Below are 14,051 nucleotides of genomic sequence, written 5' to 3'. Positions count from 1 at the left end.
AGAGGAGAACATAATGGTGCAGTGTCACTGTCAGTCATTCAGTGGTTGTCAGTTTCCGGCAAGGCTCAGCACTTTGTGCTGACAGCCCATAAGTTGTACCGACACATACGCACACACACACATACACACACACTGGCTCAGGCCACCCCCCCTCATCCTGACTGAGGGTGGACTGGAATAGATCGCACTTTAAGATGATGGATGCTCCCTCTGCCCAGAAAGGTTAGGGACGGGGCGATAAGCTACTGAGCACCGCATCTAGGGCAAGTCACAGAGGTTGCCAACAAATACACAGTATGTGTGATTGTTTGACAGCTGGGACATGAACCTCTATGGAGGCCGAACCACAAAATGAGGTGTTTTTGGTGGATAAAGTAAGAAAAATTCTGTTTCTCAACTTACTCAAGTAGCAATTTAAAAAATATCGTCAGAGTTCAACTCACTAAGTGGTGAAGAAGTCACAGCACCCACCAGAAATTCTCTGGTGGAAACTGGACCCTTCAAGGCCAGGTGAGAGAGTGTGTTTATTTCCACTACCCACTCTGCCCCATTTAGGCATCAATAGAGGGAGGGGGACAGAGAGAGCCAGGGGTTATGTGACATGTCCAGAAGCCACACCACCACCACCAACCACCTGAAGTCATCCAGTCCCCAGGTCCCCTCTGTGTGTATGTGTCAGATGTCGATCTCAAGTTTCAAACCCCAGGCCTCCATCTGCCGGATGCTCTCATTGGATTATTCAGTAGAGGCTAAACACTCTTTGTAGTGAGCTGACTGGGACAAAACCCCACCTGGGCAGGATAAACCACCACAGACTGTGCAGCAAGCCTGCTCTTACAGCATGAAAATGGAATGAAATAGATTGTGGACAAACTAATAGAACAAAAAAAATGTAACTTTTGTAGATCTGAGGCTGGAAAAAGATTTAGCATTTTAGTTTTCACATGGAAATTAATTTAATTTTTTTTTTTATTAACAGAGAAGGGGGCAAATGTGTAAACAACTGATCGCAAAAAACATAATTTAGCAGTAGAAAATCACAATGCACAAAGTAGAAATTAACATAGGCCTACTGTAGAAATATAATCGCGCTACAGTACCTGTGCTGAAATCCGTAGCTACCAGCAGGATGATCCACAGAAGTAAGAGTCAGACGGAACGGACATGTTGCAGGGAACCATTTCAACAATAACCAGAAAGTTTGGTGTTACCTGTTTCTTCCTCTTTCTCCAGGTGATGTGACCTCTAACACTTCACAGGTGCTGCGCTTTCTTAAATATTTGATTATGAGTCCATCCTGTTTTTGGTTCACACACGCGCACACATACACACACACACACACGCTCACAACCAAACAAAATGAGCATGCACACATGCAAAGGCAAATGTTTGTGTGTGTGCTTGCATGTCTGCTTGTGTAAAGAGAGAACAGCGGCACATAATAGACGTCTGTGTTTAATATTGGAGGAGTTTGAGGTAACCGCAAACCTCCAAACCTGGGGTCACCGTGTGTGAAGGTGGACACCTGATCTGCAGCACTGCTCAACACACCTATTGTAAAAACGAGAGCATGGAGGACTGATATCCTTATTCAGATTTTTGTTTCTTTGCAGCACTTTATGTGAAATGTTTACTTTTAGCTGCTAATACTTACTCTAACTTTGGAGAATTCAATTAACACTGATTGACATAAGTCATCTCCCATCAGCTAGTAAAGAACTACAAAGTTCATGAGCAATCACTGAGCAAAAGATGGAGAGTGTTAATGTAGGAGGAAGGTGATGATGGCTACGCAGAAAGTACAGCGTCTCTACCAGGTGGAGTGGGGTGTGACTGAATGTGTGTAAAATGAGTGGAAAGAGTAATAAACGAAAAGTAAAAGACAGACTTACCGCAGCCTCTCATGGATCACGCCTGAAATTTATTTCTGCCCATTGTAAATCCTTTTTTTATTGCATCGGTGCCGATGATGCAATGAGGTTAGGTCACCTGCTTTCGAGACCCTTAAACTTTTGACCCCTGACATCATGTCGCTCAGAGCGGCATGTGGAGGTATTTCTTTCTGGTGGCTCACGCAGATGTGGATTTGGCAGGTTAAAGGAAGAGTGGTATCCGAGCTGGGTTCCTTTTGTACTTGCTGTATCATTAATAGGGGACCGATAAAGATACGCAGATCTCCTGGCACTTTGCTACAGATTAGGAGACTGGCTTCGAAAACTGATGCGTTTATCTTGTGTTTTCTATCTAGGCCACGTTTTGGTTCAACTCACATGTAGGTCTGGCTTTTTTAAAATTAATGGCCGTAATTGATACTAGAGTGAAAAGATGTTTAGTGAAAATAGTGATACAGGAGCAAGAAAATGTATGTGAACCCTGGAGAGTTACATGTTTTTTTGCATTAACTGCTTAAAATGTCAGAAAGTGCAATTTGGACAAAAGGTAGAAATACAGATGAACACGGATAATTATTATTTATTATTATTCATTGATGATGAATTAATTGAAGGTGGTTTAACCCCCTATGGCAAAAATTACCTTAAGGAGACATTTCCTGTACCTGTGGATCAGACATGTGCAACAGTCATAAAAAATTCATGAGGGATGTCTGTTGTGCTCCTCTGTTGGTCTAAGGTTTGTCTCAAGAGCATGCAGATTTGCCCTTTTCAACATCAGAAAGATCAGACTCTACCTTTCCAACTATACATTTACAACTCACAGTGCAGGCTCAATAATCAGATTCCAGTTTTGCTACTGTAACATCCGTAGTCCTCATATTACTTGTGTTGACGTCTTTGACCCATAGGCTCTTTGTTCATAATTCTACAACTTAAATTAAGATCTTATCACATTTTAACACAAACGTATTCATAAACACAAATTCCAAAGGTTTCTACTCACCATTTCCTGCATATATGTATAAGAGGGCAAGCTTAAAATTACTTTTTTATTTGTATATGCATTTACACTACTCAAATGTCAGATCTCAGGAGCTCATATTTTACCACTGTGAAGTAATTTGCAGCATAAATCTTCTTACATTAAATGTTCTCTTGAGGTGGACAAGAGGGTTGATGGGGCAGTGCAGTCCAAACGTAAATCAGCATAAGTGATCAAATAGATTTTTTTGTGCTAATGTACCATGGCCTTGGCATGCACAATAACTCAAAAGAAGGGAGGGAGAGCAAGTGTGTCCAGTGTCCAGCCCTCTGTCTGCCTCACAAGTGGAGGTCATCGAATCGACAATGTGATTGACCCATCAATTGACCCCTGCTAACCTCTCAGGCCAATCAGGCTAATGGTTGCTAGTGGTTCAAGCTTCAACTCACTAGTATCCTTTCACTTGCACCACTTAGTTGTGCGTCCACACACATACACAAGCAAACACAGACTTGACAACGTGGCCTATCTCACGCCATGGGTTTCTAACCCGTCTCAGTTTTAACTAGCTGTATTGTCACACCCTTCACTGATGGACTCTTGTTAGCTTTGACCTTTCTCTCCCTGCATGATCCATAACAAATTAACAGTCCTCAGATCAGTTATTTATGGTGCATTAACACAAAAATACTGCTAGCCTCTACCTTTTTTGGAATTATAACTAATTTTTGCCTATTCCCGGACCTGTGTAAAATATAATAAATATTAATCATGAAAATGCAGAATCACCATATTCCATTAAAACTAACGCACGTGGATCAATATGTTTCTGCAGGATACATTTCCATAAATCAATTAGTAAACTTCTTAGTGTGTGTGTGTGTGTGTGTGTGTGTGTGTGAAGAGAGAGAGAGAGCGTGTGTAGGTGGGAAGTGGCATTGGGGAAATATTGATCTGATCAGAATCTGGTAACTGTATCGCTTATTTGATGCCATATTAGTTTATAGATCCTTAATTGACATGAGGGTTAGTTAAGACATTGTGTGATAAACAACAAACACAAGTGAGATTTTAAAAAGTGACAGGTCTGTTTGGTACAAGAGCATTGCTCATTTCAGCTCTGATCAAAGTTCATCACATTCTTCATCACACTAGAGTTTACCTCTCCTACTTTGTCTTACTAACTTTTTCCACTTTTAATATGTGACAATGCTTTGCCAAAAAAGGGATAAAAAAAAGACCTGCAATGCCTTTGGAAGGTACTGACTTAGCTGCAGGAAGATGTACGTTTGCATAAAAAGTTGACACTGCAAAAAACTTAACAAGTCTGCTAGAAGACTTTAAGAAATGCATACAAAAAGACTGTTACCCGTTACATAGATTTAAAAAGCAGGAGGAGCAATCTAAATAACAACGGCATTACACATTATTGGTATCTGATCACAGAGAAAGTTTGTTGCATATGATTTAGCGTGTAGTGAAAAACAAAACAAAACATCCCAGTTTTATGTTTTTCGCCATACACTGAGTTCAGTTCACCCTGTCAATTCTACATCTGTGTGTGTGTGTGTGTGTGTGTGTGTGTGTGTGTGTGTGTGTGTGTGTGTGTGCCCACAATATCTACCGAAATCAATTGCACATCTTTTCCAAACAGAGCAATTTCTCCACCATCTGTTCACCAACGTAAATCAGGGTTTGTTGATGTAAACGTCCTCCTTCCTCAAACTCCCCCCAGTGAGGACCGATGCAGGCCTAATCCCCCAGTCTCCCCTGCCCTCTAAATCATTCCTGCATATTAATGGCCCTATGCATCACTACTAGAAACAGGTCTATATGCAAAATATGCAAAACCAAAGCCATAGTCTCATTGGGGGCTCATGATGAGCAAAAAAGAAACATGTACAGATTTTAAATAGATGTGTGCACTGGAAAATTGCAGTGAAGTTAAGTTGCTATAAAATGAGGGGATTCACATGCAGGCAATGGCATTCACATGCCCACACACTCACACAGTCACCAGTCAAGCATTTTTAAATTTAAGAAACCAGGGAAATGTCTTTCACTGGCTATCTGATCTGTACCTTTGACAACAATCTCTAGTCAACATGCTCCCCAGGTCACAGAGCATCCCCAACACCCCCTGCTCTATTTCTCAGACATCACAACCTTCTCATTGACCCATACAGATGTTTCCAGCTGATAATCCAGCCTGGCCCCCTTATGCCGAGGATTAACACTATATAGCTAGGCTCAAACCAGCCACGTGTGTTTGGGGACAAACAGGGGAAATGAAACACAAGGCAAAGCAAAAAGTATCTGCAGAGAAGACGCCTGCCGAGTGTCTGCTTTGTTCAGTAATTCTAGAGACAAAAGAATCTAATATTAATATTAATGTTAATGAAACTAAAATAATGCAAAACACAGTTATAGTCTATGACTTCAGCATATATCTAAGATTTAACTGCTGTCAAACTGATGCAGTTTTTTCAGTTTGTGTTAAAGATATTTAGCCAGTCTCAAAGTTGTGCATAACAACCAGCAAAACTTTGAAATATACAAGTTCAAAGTAACATCTGGCCAGATGAATACTCTGGTGCAACAGGAGCAGGGTTTAATGACAACAGATGGCTTTCAGGATTATGAAACACACAGATGCACGCACTTAACAGACATGGATGCACAAGCAATGATGAATCCATGAGAGAAAAACACTGGAATGAGAGTTTTTCAATAGGTTTGGGGCTGTTTCCGTCATAATTCAACTTTACATAGCAAAGAAACTTGGAAGCTGTCGGACCCAACTGCCTGCATCGTGTTTTATTTTAATTAGTTGAATTGGGTACTTAATTTGCTCTCCACAGCTTGGCACCCTCTGCTAAACTATCTTGGAAGTGAATCAGTGCGAGGCCCTTTTCTCATCTATTATTTTTATTTATTTAACTTTTTAAAAAAGGTTTTTAACGAATAATGTGAAGCCAACACATAGGCCCCCATGGATACACACATATATTTTTATCTATGTGGCCAAAGTTTTGCCTGACAGGCCTAATGGATCTTTGTATAGGAGATCCATTGAGGTGCTTTATAACGCAGCTCAGCGCAAACATGGCTTTGATTAAACTTTCACTAATTAAAGTCTCCCTCATCTTATTAGCCCGACTAATTGATTTAATTTGTCTTAGCTCAACTATTGGCTGTGACCTCTACTTAGTTAATGAATTAATTGATTTGGCCCAACTGTAGTTGGAGGAGTCAAAGAAGATTTTGACATGTTGCCCCTTTAATCTTGCTTGCTCTAGACACTCTTTGGGTCATAATGGCAAGGTATTGGCAAAGGTTTTGGGGGACGGGGAGAGATGGCTTTAGCTGTGGACTGCAAATGCCACTCCACAAGGCCACAAGTACAAGTACAAGTACAAGTACAAGTAGTTTTGTCCTTTCTCAATTTGTCAGTAGCAATGATAAGGACACTACTCTTCTTCAGTTACTTTCCGACTTAGAAAGTTTCTCTGACTAACTTCCATCTTCGGGCATAAAAGGGATGTACTCTAAAGGTCTTAATGTTTAGGAAGAGGAAAAATTAAATCAATAATATTGCCATAATGCATGATTAGAAACAGTATACATCCTTTACAGGGGCACTCGTATGCCTAAATCACTAGCGTCCACTTTACTGACATCGTTTTTCTTGGTAATGATCTGGGACAGAGGAGCTTCCTCAGCTTGGGTGTAGTTATTAACCAGATGAGGGGAAAGGCAACATTTAAACTTGGCATCATTCAGTTCCATTTGCAGCCATAGTGGTGCTGCGTGTGTCCATTTATCAAAAAAAAAAAAAAAAATGCATTAATGTAGGAGCTGGATTTTGTTCAAGCCAGCCTATATAGAAAGAAAGAGAGGCAGTTAAGATCCATGCCCTTCAGTGTGCTTTTCTTAGTGGACTGGAAAAACACAGAGAGAGAAAGGCAGGAGAGGGGATGCAGGAGAGGACTGAGTGAAACCTGAACAAACAGCTCCCCTCAAGTGGTGGGAAAACAATCTGTTTCCTCTCTTGTACTCATTTCTAGTTTATAAACCAGTTTGAAATACAGACACAAATGACGCAATTCAACAATGGCTCACTAGAAATGAATTAACAATTGTTAATGGGTAACTATTATTGAGGAACATTATTAGAAAGAAAATGTAGGCTTGCACTCATGTGAGCAGATAATATCACATTTCCCATTATGAAACAACAATTTAAGACTTCACAACTTAATTGAGCATTTAATATTTTCTATTTCTGTTATGATCTTTATTTATAGTTTATTTGTAGGAACGTTTGCATATTCTAACACGTCGGTCCTTGGCTTTGATCTACATGTGTCCTTTCCAACTGGGCCAATGGTATTTATTCTTGTAAAAGGAATCTGGCTCTGCACCACCTGACAGGCAGGGATAATCTTCAGGGCAATTTTTTTTTCTTTCTTTCTTCTAAATGACCATCATTAATCTTCTAACCAGAAAATAGTGCAAACCATTATAAGCACACGTCTCAAGGGGGTTAAAGAGGAAGATAGACGGGGAAGTTTCTTGCTAAATGGAATCAGCTCAACTGAGATAAGAGGCGCAACAACGTGTGCAATAGGTTTTGGCCCATAAGTGATCCAAAGTCCCAACATTCAGAGAAACTCTTACAGTTGAAAGGAAGTGTCCAAACCAAGTTACTGACAAAGTGGGTGTGATAAGAGATTTACAGTGCAACTAAGTGTTTTTGAATTATAGGTTTAGCTCTTCTCTTCAAGACAGTCACTGCAACACTTTCAGCATCCACTATTTTGTAAACTGCAGTCTCAACAATTATTCTCTTCCTGTGACACATATGCTGATGTAACATCCAGTATATCTTTTAATAATAAATGAATACTCTTCTTTTTTTTTCAAGAATTGGTTAAATGTAGTTATGACAGTCATAATATAAAGGATTAAGTTTATACAGAAACACTAAAATGACACGACAAAGTGATGATGAAAGAGAGTGCTGACAGCAGCTCTTCCAGTGAATTCAACTCATGGCCTGACATGACCCTGAGCTTTGAAATCTCTGTATCAGAAAACCTTCATGGAAAATACTTCAGACAAAGAAGGCAAGCGGAAAATTAAATAATGCCGTCTAGAGCACACTAAATATAGACGGCTGCTCGTGAATCTAAAGGCTGCAGTAGTTTTCACAGTTTTGATGTTAGCTGAAGTCGCAAATTATACTTTTTTACATTTTGTTTTAAAAGAAAACAGTCGAGAGGGAACCCAGGTTCAACAATTTGAGGAACACAATTGTGACTATTTTTTTTAAGAGTTAAGAAATGTTTAGTTAAAGTGACCATATTATGCTCAATATAATATTATAATATAAGGTTTACATCTTATTCTGGGGCTTGATGCCAAGTTTTATGATTTTCAAGTTAAAAGGATGCAAATGCATTTTATAACGTCTATTTATGAAATAGCTCATCTGGCCTTGAGACTGAAATGGCATTTTACTTGCAGCCAGCATGCCAACATAGGTTCACCTCAAGCTTTGGGACTCTGAATATGTGTAACATAAGAATTTAAAGGACTAAACCTCTACCAGTCTCCACTCACTCATTAAAAAAGCACTCACACAGTCAGTGACACTGACCACCCTCTTGTGAAATACTCAGAGCTGACTTCAGATTTTGGCTGCCACTCAAATTATTATGCTATGGATTTCATCACCAAACCTAATCATAACGAGAAAGGGTGCACGTATTCATATATTCAGTCTTAGTGACACTTTAATGTATGTTTGATTAAAAATTACAAGGTTTGTTTTTCTAATGTTGCATAATACCTTCTCATCAAAGTGAGCGGGCACAAAATTAACAACAGTAATAAACTTGTTTTTCCTTAAAAACAAACAAATAAATAAATAATTATTTATTACTTATTGTCACCTGCTGACATCTGGCTTGCTGACAGATAGCTGAGATGTAAGCACTTGACCAAACCATAAATCGACCCAGTGAAGGTTGATATACAGAGTGAGAGGCTAAAGCATGAAGAGACAGGCGACAAGTCGGACGACTCCGAATTCAGCAGGTACAAGTTTGAAATGTTGTGGCCACAGAGGATGAAAGTTGCCCGGCCCTCTAACATACAGGTCGCAGATAGATGTGTCTTGCAGAACCACATCACTGAAGACATAGGTCTTAGTTACCTAGTTACCAAATATTTATTGACTGATTATTTTTTGTGAGGCCTTTTCTGTGTTTTTTGTTGTAACTGAGCTTTTCTCACTGATTTTAAAGGGGGTTTTATAATAATTGAATTTGAAAAGAGTTTGCTTGGTACATGTCAAAACTGCTTTATCAAATCTGATGAAGTTCAGTTCACACTTTTGGAGGTCATTTCTGCTAAAAAGAAAAAAAAAAGTACAAGTAATTTGCTTTAGCTTTAATATTTAGCAAATTATAATGAAATAGTGAGGCTGTAAAAAACCTCACACTGTGGTTGCAGCTTTAAAACCACAACAACGTGATAAACATTTGGAATTAATCAAAGTGTTGGAGGCTGGAAATATTTCTTTCCAAAAGCGCAACAGTGTTGTTTTTGTTCTCATAACTGTGTGGTCAAATGTCCCTGAAATCATAAAAAAAAAAATAATTTAAAAAATCCCCCAAACATGGCACATGGTGCAGAAAATATCATGTAATTTTGTGATTAGGAAATAAGCAAATGTTTGTGTTATTTTTGTTGCTTTCCATGTGAGAGTGTGTGTCTATTATTCAAATTAATATTAGTTTGTATATTACTTGGTATTTTGGATCATAACACCAAGACGCAGAGCAACTTATGACTCCCTCTTGAAGCTGAAGGAGTTTCAAGCGACTCACGCAACTCAAAAGGGGACATTTTGCAACATTAAAATAAAACAAAGATGCTTAGTGGAGGCGAAGCAGAAATCCACGTCGAGCATCCCTCCTCTCCGGAGGAACACTTCCCCTTTAACTCCGCAGCTGTCGTCACAGCAGGATGACTCGTTTCTTTTGCGACAGGACGCACGATCACCGGCTCAGCGTCGCTGCCTCATCTCCGTTTACTAAAAAAAAGAAAAAGCAAAAACAGTTGGTCGTGGACGAATAAATAAAAAAAGAAAAGAAAAGAAACAAACCCCGTGTGTTTCCACCGAAGGGTTTTTTTTAATGTCCTAAAATGCTCCAGCCGTCCGAGAATCAAACAGTCTTTGGGTGATGAGGAAGAAGACGTCGTGGTGTTGCATGTAAGATCACCACTGGTTACGCGCGATCACTTATTTCTACACCAGTATAAGGACACACGGTGGTTTCCAGTTAGAGATACCTGTGCACCAGCTGTGCTTTAGTGGTTCAAAGCTAACAACCTCTTCAAATCGGTTTTGATCAGAAGCGTGCACAGGCCTTTATACCTTAGGTTTGCAACAGTGTGTGCATGTGCCTCTGTGGAAATGTATCAACAGTGTGTGTGTGTGTGTAGCAACCATTGTCATGTCTTCACAGGACCCAGTTCCATTGCTGACTGGATTTATCACAGCCGACAGACTCGACCTGCAGCCCCCCATCTCTTTACCTCCTGAAAGAGCTGCTCCTTGGCTGTGCAACCAAATGAAGCAGCCCGTCTCTCCAGGAGCTCCGCACACAGAGGACTGCATCCGCAACTGGGTCTTCTGTGCTCTGTGCTGGGCTCTGGTAGCCCACCCATGCCTGTGATCCCCATCCCACGGCGGGTGCGCAGCTTCCATGGCCCCCACACCACCTGCATGCACTCGGCCTGTGGGTCGACACACACCTCCAAGCTAGTGCGCACCAAGTACAATAACTTTGACCTGTACCTGCGCTCACGCTGCATGTACAGCTTCCTCCGTTTCCTGCTGTACTTCGGCTGCAGCCTGCTGACCTCTCTGCTCTGGGTGACCCTCTCTGCCCTCTTCTTCCTGCAGTACGTCAGCGTGCGCGTGCTCCTGCGGCTGCAGTACAAGCTGTCTGTGATCCTGCTTTTGCTGGGGCACCGGCGCCTGGACTTTGGGTTGCTCAATGACCTGATCATCTACAGCATGCAGATCACCATGTTTCTGGTGGGGGGGCTTGGCTGGTGCTTCATGGTGTTTGTGGACATGTAGCTCCAATGGGAGCAGCGTGGGAAATGTAGTGTCAGATGGGGAGGTTTTACAGGACAACACATACGTTGAGAAAGTCGTGGTAGCTGCTCCGATTTCACATTCAGCTCCAGACAAAAACGTTTTTAACATGAATTCATAAAAGCTGGTTGGTTTTAGTTTTAGAAATGATAGAATCCAATGAGAATCTCTGAGATTTTTAAAGGTCACAATGTACATTCCTTTAAAAATGTTGGTCCTCTATGACTCAGAGAACCACCTGGTTTCTAAATATCAACTATGATGCATGAAGGTCCGTCTGAAGATGAGCTTTAGACTTGAGTCATCATGTGGGACTCTCAAGGTTCAGCATCTTTTACATGTCTACTATATTTATGTATCATTCGCAAACAGTTTTCAAACATTTGATGAGCATCTCTCTACTAGAAAGTCATTTGTTTACAATAACAGAAAACATGAATGTTGAAGTCGTGTGTTGCGTGGAGAAGTGACTTAACATGTGACTGATGTGCATCATAGCTGTGTGATGCAAGAAAGTTGGGGGTTTTTTTTGGCCAAAATAACACTAGTTGGGCCCCCAGAGAGCAAAAGCGCATCATGACTCCCAGACTTAGAATTTTTAGATCGATAAATCGTAATCATAAACATCTACAGTGCCACAGAAATGAAGCTGTTATAGTGTAACTCACGGTGGAATACGTGACCAATATAAGTGAAGTTCTCAACAGTGTGTTGTAATGTTGTTTTGTGGAAAGGGTGGGACGAAATAGGGGAAAGGGTATTGTGTAAGTGACCAACATCGACTTTTTTTTTTTTTTTTTTTTGGTAAACTAATTTAATAAATTTTTTCGCTGTTGATGAAATGCTTTTAAAATGCACAAATGAGTGAATGTGTTCACTGTGTTGTCCAACACTGATAGCATGCCTCAAGCCGTGTCATAAGAGTGTGTGACAGTTCAGATTGAGCACGGCTTTAGGTCAAGTGTTCCATCAGTCGCTCCTTCACATGGTTTCAGAGCTGCTCTGACAGACTTCTCTGTTTAGCTTCCCCCAGCACACAAACATCAACCACAACTAGACCCCGCTGTTTCTGCCAAGCATAACAATGGACATGGCTGTGTCCCAATCACCTTATATAGCCTCATTTTCACTTGGCATGAAGTATGCTTACTGGAACTAATGAGGGCACAACAGACTGAAGCAGTGAAATGAGCAGTTGAACACTACCTGGTATACTGTTAGGATTTAAACTCATATTTTCCTGTCATATACAAGCATTAGCACAGATTTCCCTATTTATTATTGGCTAACACAGGAAATGAAGCAAAAGAAGCTGGAAAATACCAGGACGCCATGTTTAGATATGAACTTTCAACACAGTAGCTGGTGGCCTGACTTGAGACATGCCTGAGACTGGTATGGCCTCTAGCTGTAGATGGATAATCAGGGGGCAACAATAAGCTTTTGTTGGAAGGATCAACACATCATATGCCTCTGAGCCAGGCTGATCTGACAGCCCGGTTACACCAGAGGAGAACATGATTTGTCTTGTGGTTTTAATATAGTGCTGTACTGTAGGCTTGATGATTAAGCTATTGCATACACATTTTTCATTTCTTCTTTTTTTTTCCCCTGAAAAACTTGAAGTCTGCTTAGTCTGAATGACTTGCCAGTTTCATTATTTTTGTCCTGCTCATTGATCAACATCAACCCTTCTTCTGCATTTTTCTTTCAGTTCGGATCTTGAACTTTGAACCCTATGAAAATAGCAAAAATTAAATCAAACTGGTAATTTTATACAATTAGCTTCTAACAGTAAGATTTAGTAACGGTACCATACTACTACATACATGTCAACTTCATTTATTCTACTCTTACAAAGCTTGTGACTAGATGGCAGCTCTTTGGTGCAAACAAAATCAGCTGTCATTCTATTTAGATATAGTTGCAGCTTTTAAAGGTTACATTGAAAAATAAACCATAATAAAAATGTGTGTAATATTTGTTATATGAAATCCTTGTAAACATTAATGAATGTATATATATTATATAAAGAGATACATATGTGAACTGTTACACCATGTACCTAGTTTAATGTCAATCAGGACTTCTGTATAAACCTAGGTCTTATTATGGTACAGATAAATAATACTTTCATACTAAGAAGACATAAGCAGGATAAGAAATTAAAAGTAAAATAGTAAATTAAAGACAGAAATTAAGGAAATTAATTTAACAAATGAGAAAAGATAAACAGCAATCAACAGTGGAGGAAATTGGGATGTGTTTAAAGTCACGTAGATGGAGGTGGCAACTTATTAAGTTCAATTACTGACTTAGTTTCATAGTTCCATTACACTATGCCATTCCTCTGTATTTGTTTTTACTTGTTTAACCAGGACTCTTGAAAAGTTGCCAAATGTGACATGACAACAGCATGTTACGTTAAAAATCACTCCTCACTTGAACAACTCACCACTCATGTAACTATGACAGATGACAAGCAGGAAAGGAGGGGAACCACATGACTTACAAAAGTGTTGCAAATACAAAACCCAGGGTGTCCTGTCACATATGTGAGTAGGTGAATATGTGAACTAAATCCTGTGCCACTGGAGACGACAGTGAAAGGCTCATATACAGTTAAATAATAATAATAATAAATATATTGAATGTTATCACATTATGATAGTTATCATAAGGTAAGATATTTTTGTTGCCACTGTGGATGCTTCTAAATGAGTATAAGTGGTTAAACCTTATAATTACGCATATTAGCCCTGGTGGGACACTGTAAAAACAACATGTCCTATCTGCTGTACTATCTTACAGATTGCTCTGACTGATCCCTCCACCGGTTTCCAGACCCTGCAGTGATTTCGCGTGCTGCTGTGGCGCTGTCATATCGCATGTCTGCAGTATAGAAAAAAGTTGACTTGAGGTCACAGCGCCAGCAGTTGGCGCTTACAATTTAGCAGAAGAGAGCACACACATGCGCATCGCGGAGCCCGAGCTGTCA

The 14,051-nt window shown here is 40.0% G+C and overlaps 1 protein-coding gene across 1 annotated transcript; it reads left to right on the top strand.

Moving 5' to 3' along the window:
* Nucleotides 1-9,903: 9,903 nt before the first annotated feature.
* Nucleotides 9,904-11,830, top strand: LOC113158223 (transmembrane protein 250). Its single transcript, XM_026353968.2, has 2 exons — nt 9,904-10,159; nt 10,416-11,830. Exon 2 carries the CDS (start codon nt 10,616-10,618, stop codon nt 11,033-11,035), a length of 420 nt encoding a protein of 139 aa, XP_026209753.1. The 5' UTR covers nt 9,904-10,159; nt 10,416-10,615; the 3' UTR covers nt 11,036-11,830.
* The last annotated feature ends 2,221 nt before the right edge of the window (nt 11,831-14,051 follow it).

The sequence above is a fragment of the Anabas testudineus genome, chromosome 12 (assembly GCF_900324465.2).
Source record: "Anabas testudineus chromosome 12, fAnaTes1.2, whole genome shotgun sequence".
Classification (NCBI taxonomy): Eukaryota; Metazoa; Chordata; class Actinopteri; order Anabantiformes; family Anabantidae; genus Anabas; species Anabas testudineus.
Note: the sequence above shows the minus strand (reverse complement) of the source record. Positions and strands in the feature narration are given on the sequence as shown.

What these genes read in the sequence shown, in the direction of transcription:
- LOC113158223 (XM_026353968.2), top strand. Translation starts at nt 10,616, where the DNA reads ATGCCTGTGATCCCCATCCCACGGCGGGTGCGCAGCTTCCATGGCCCC.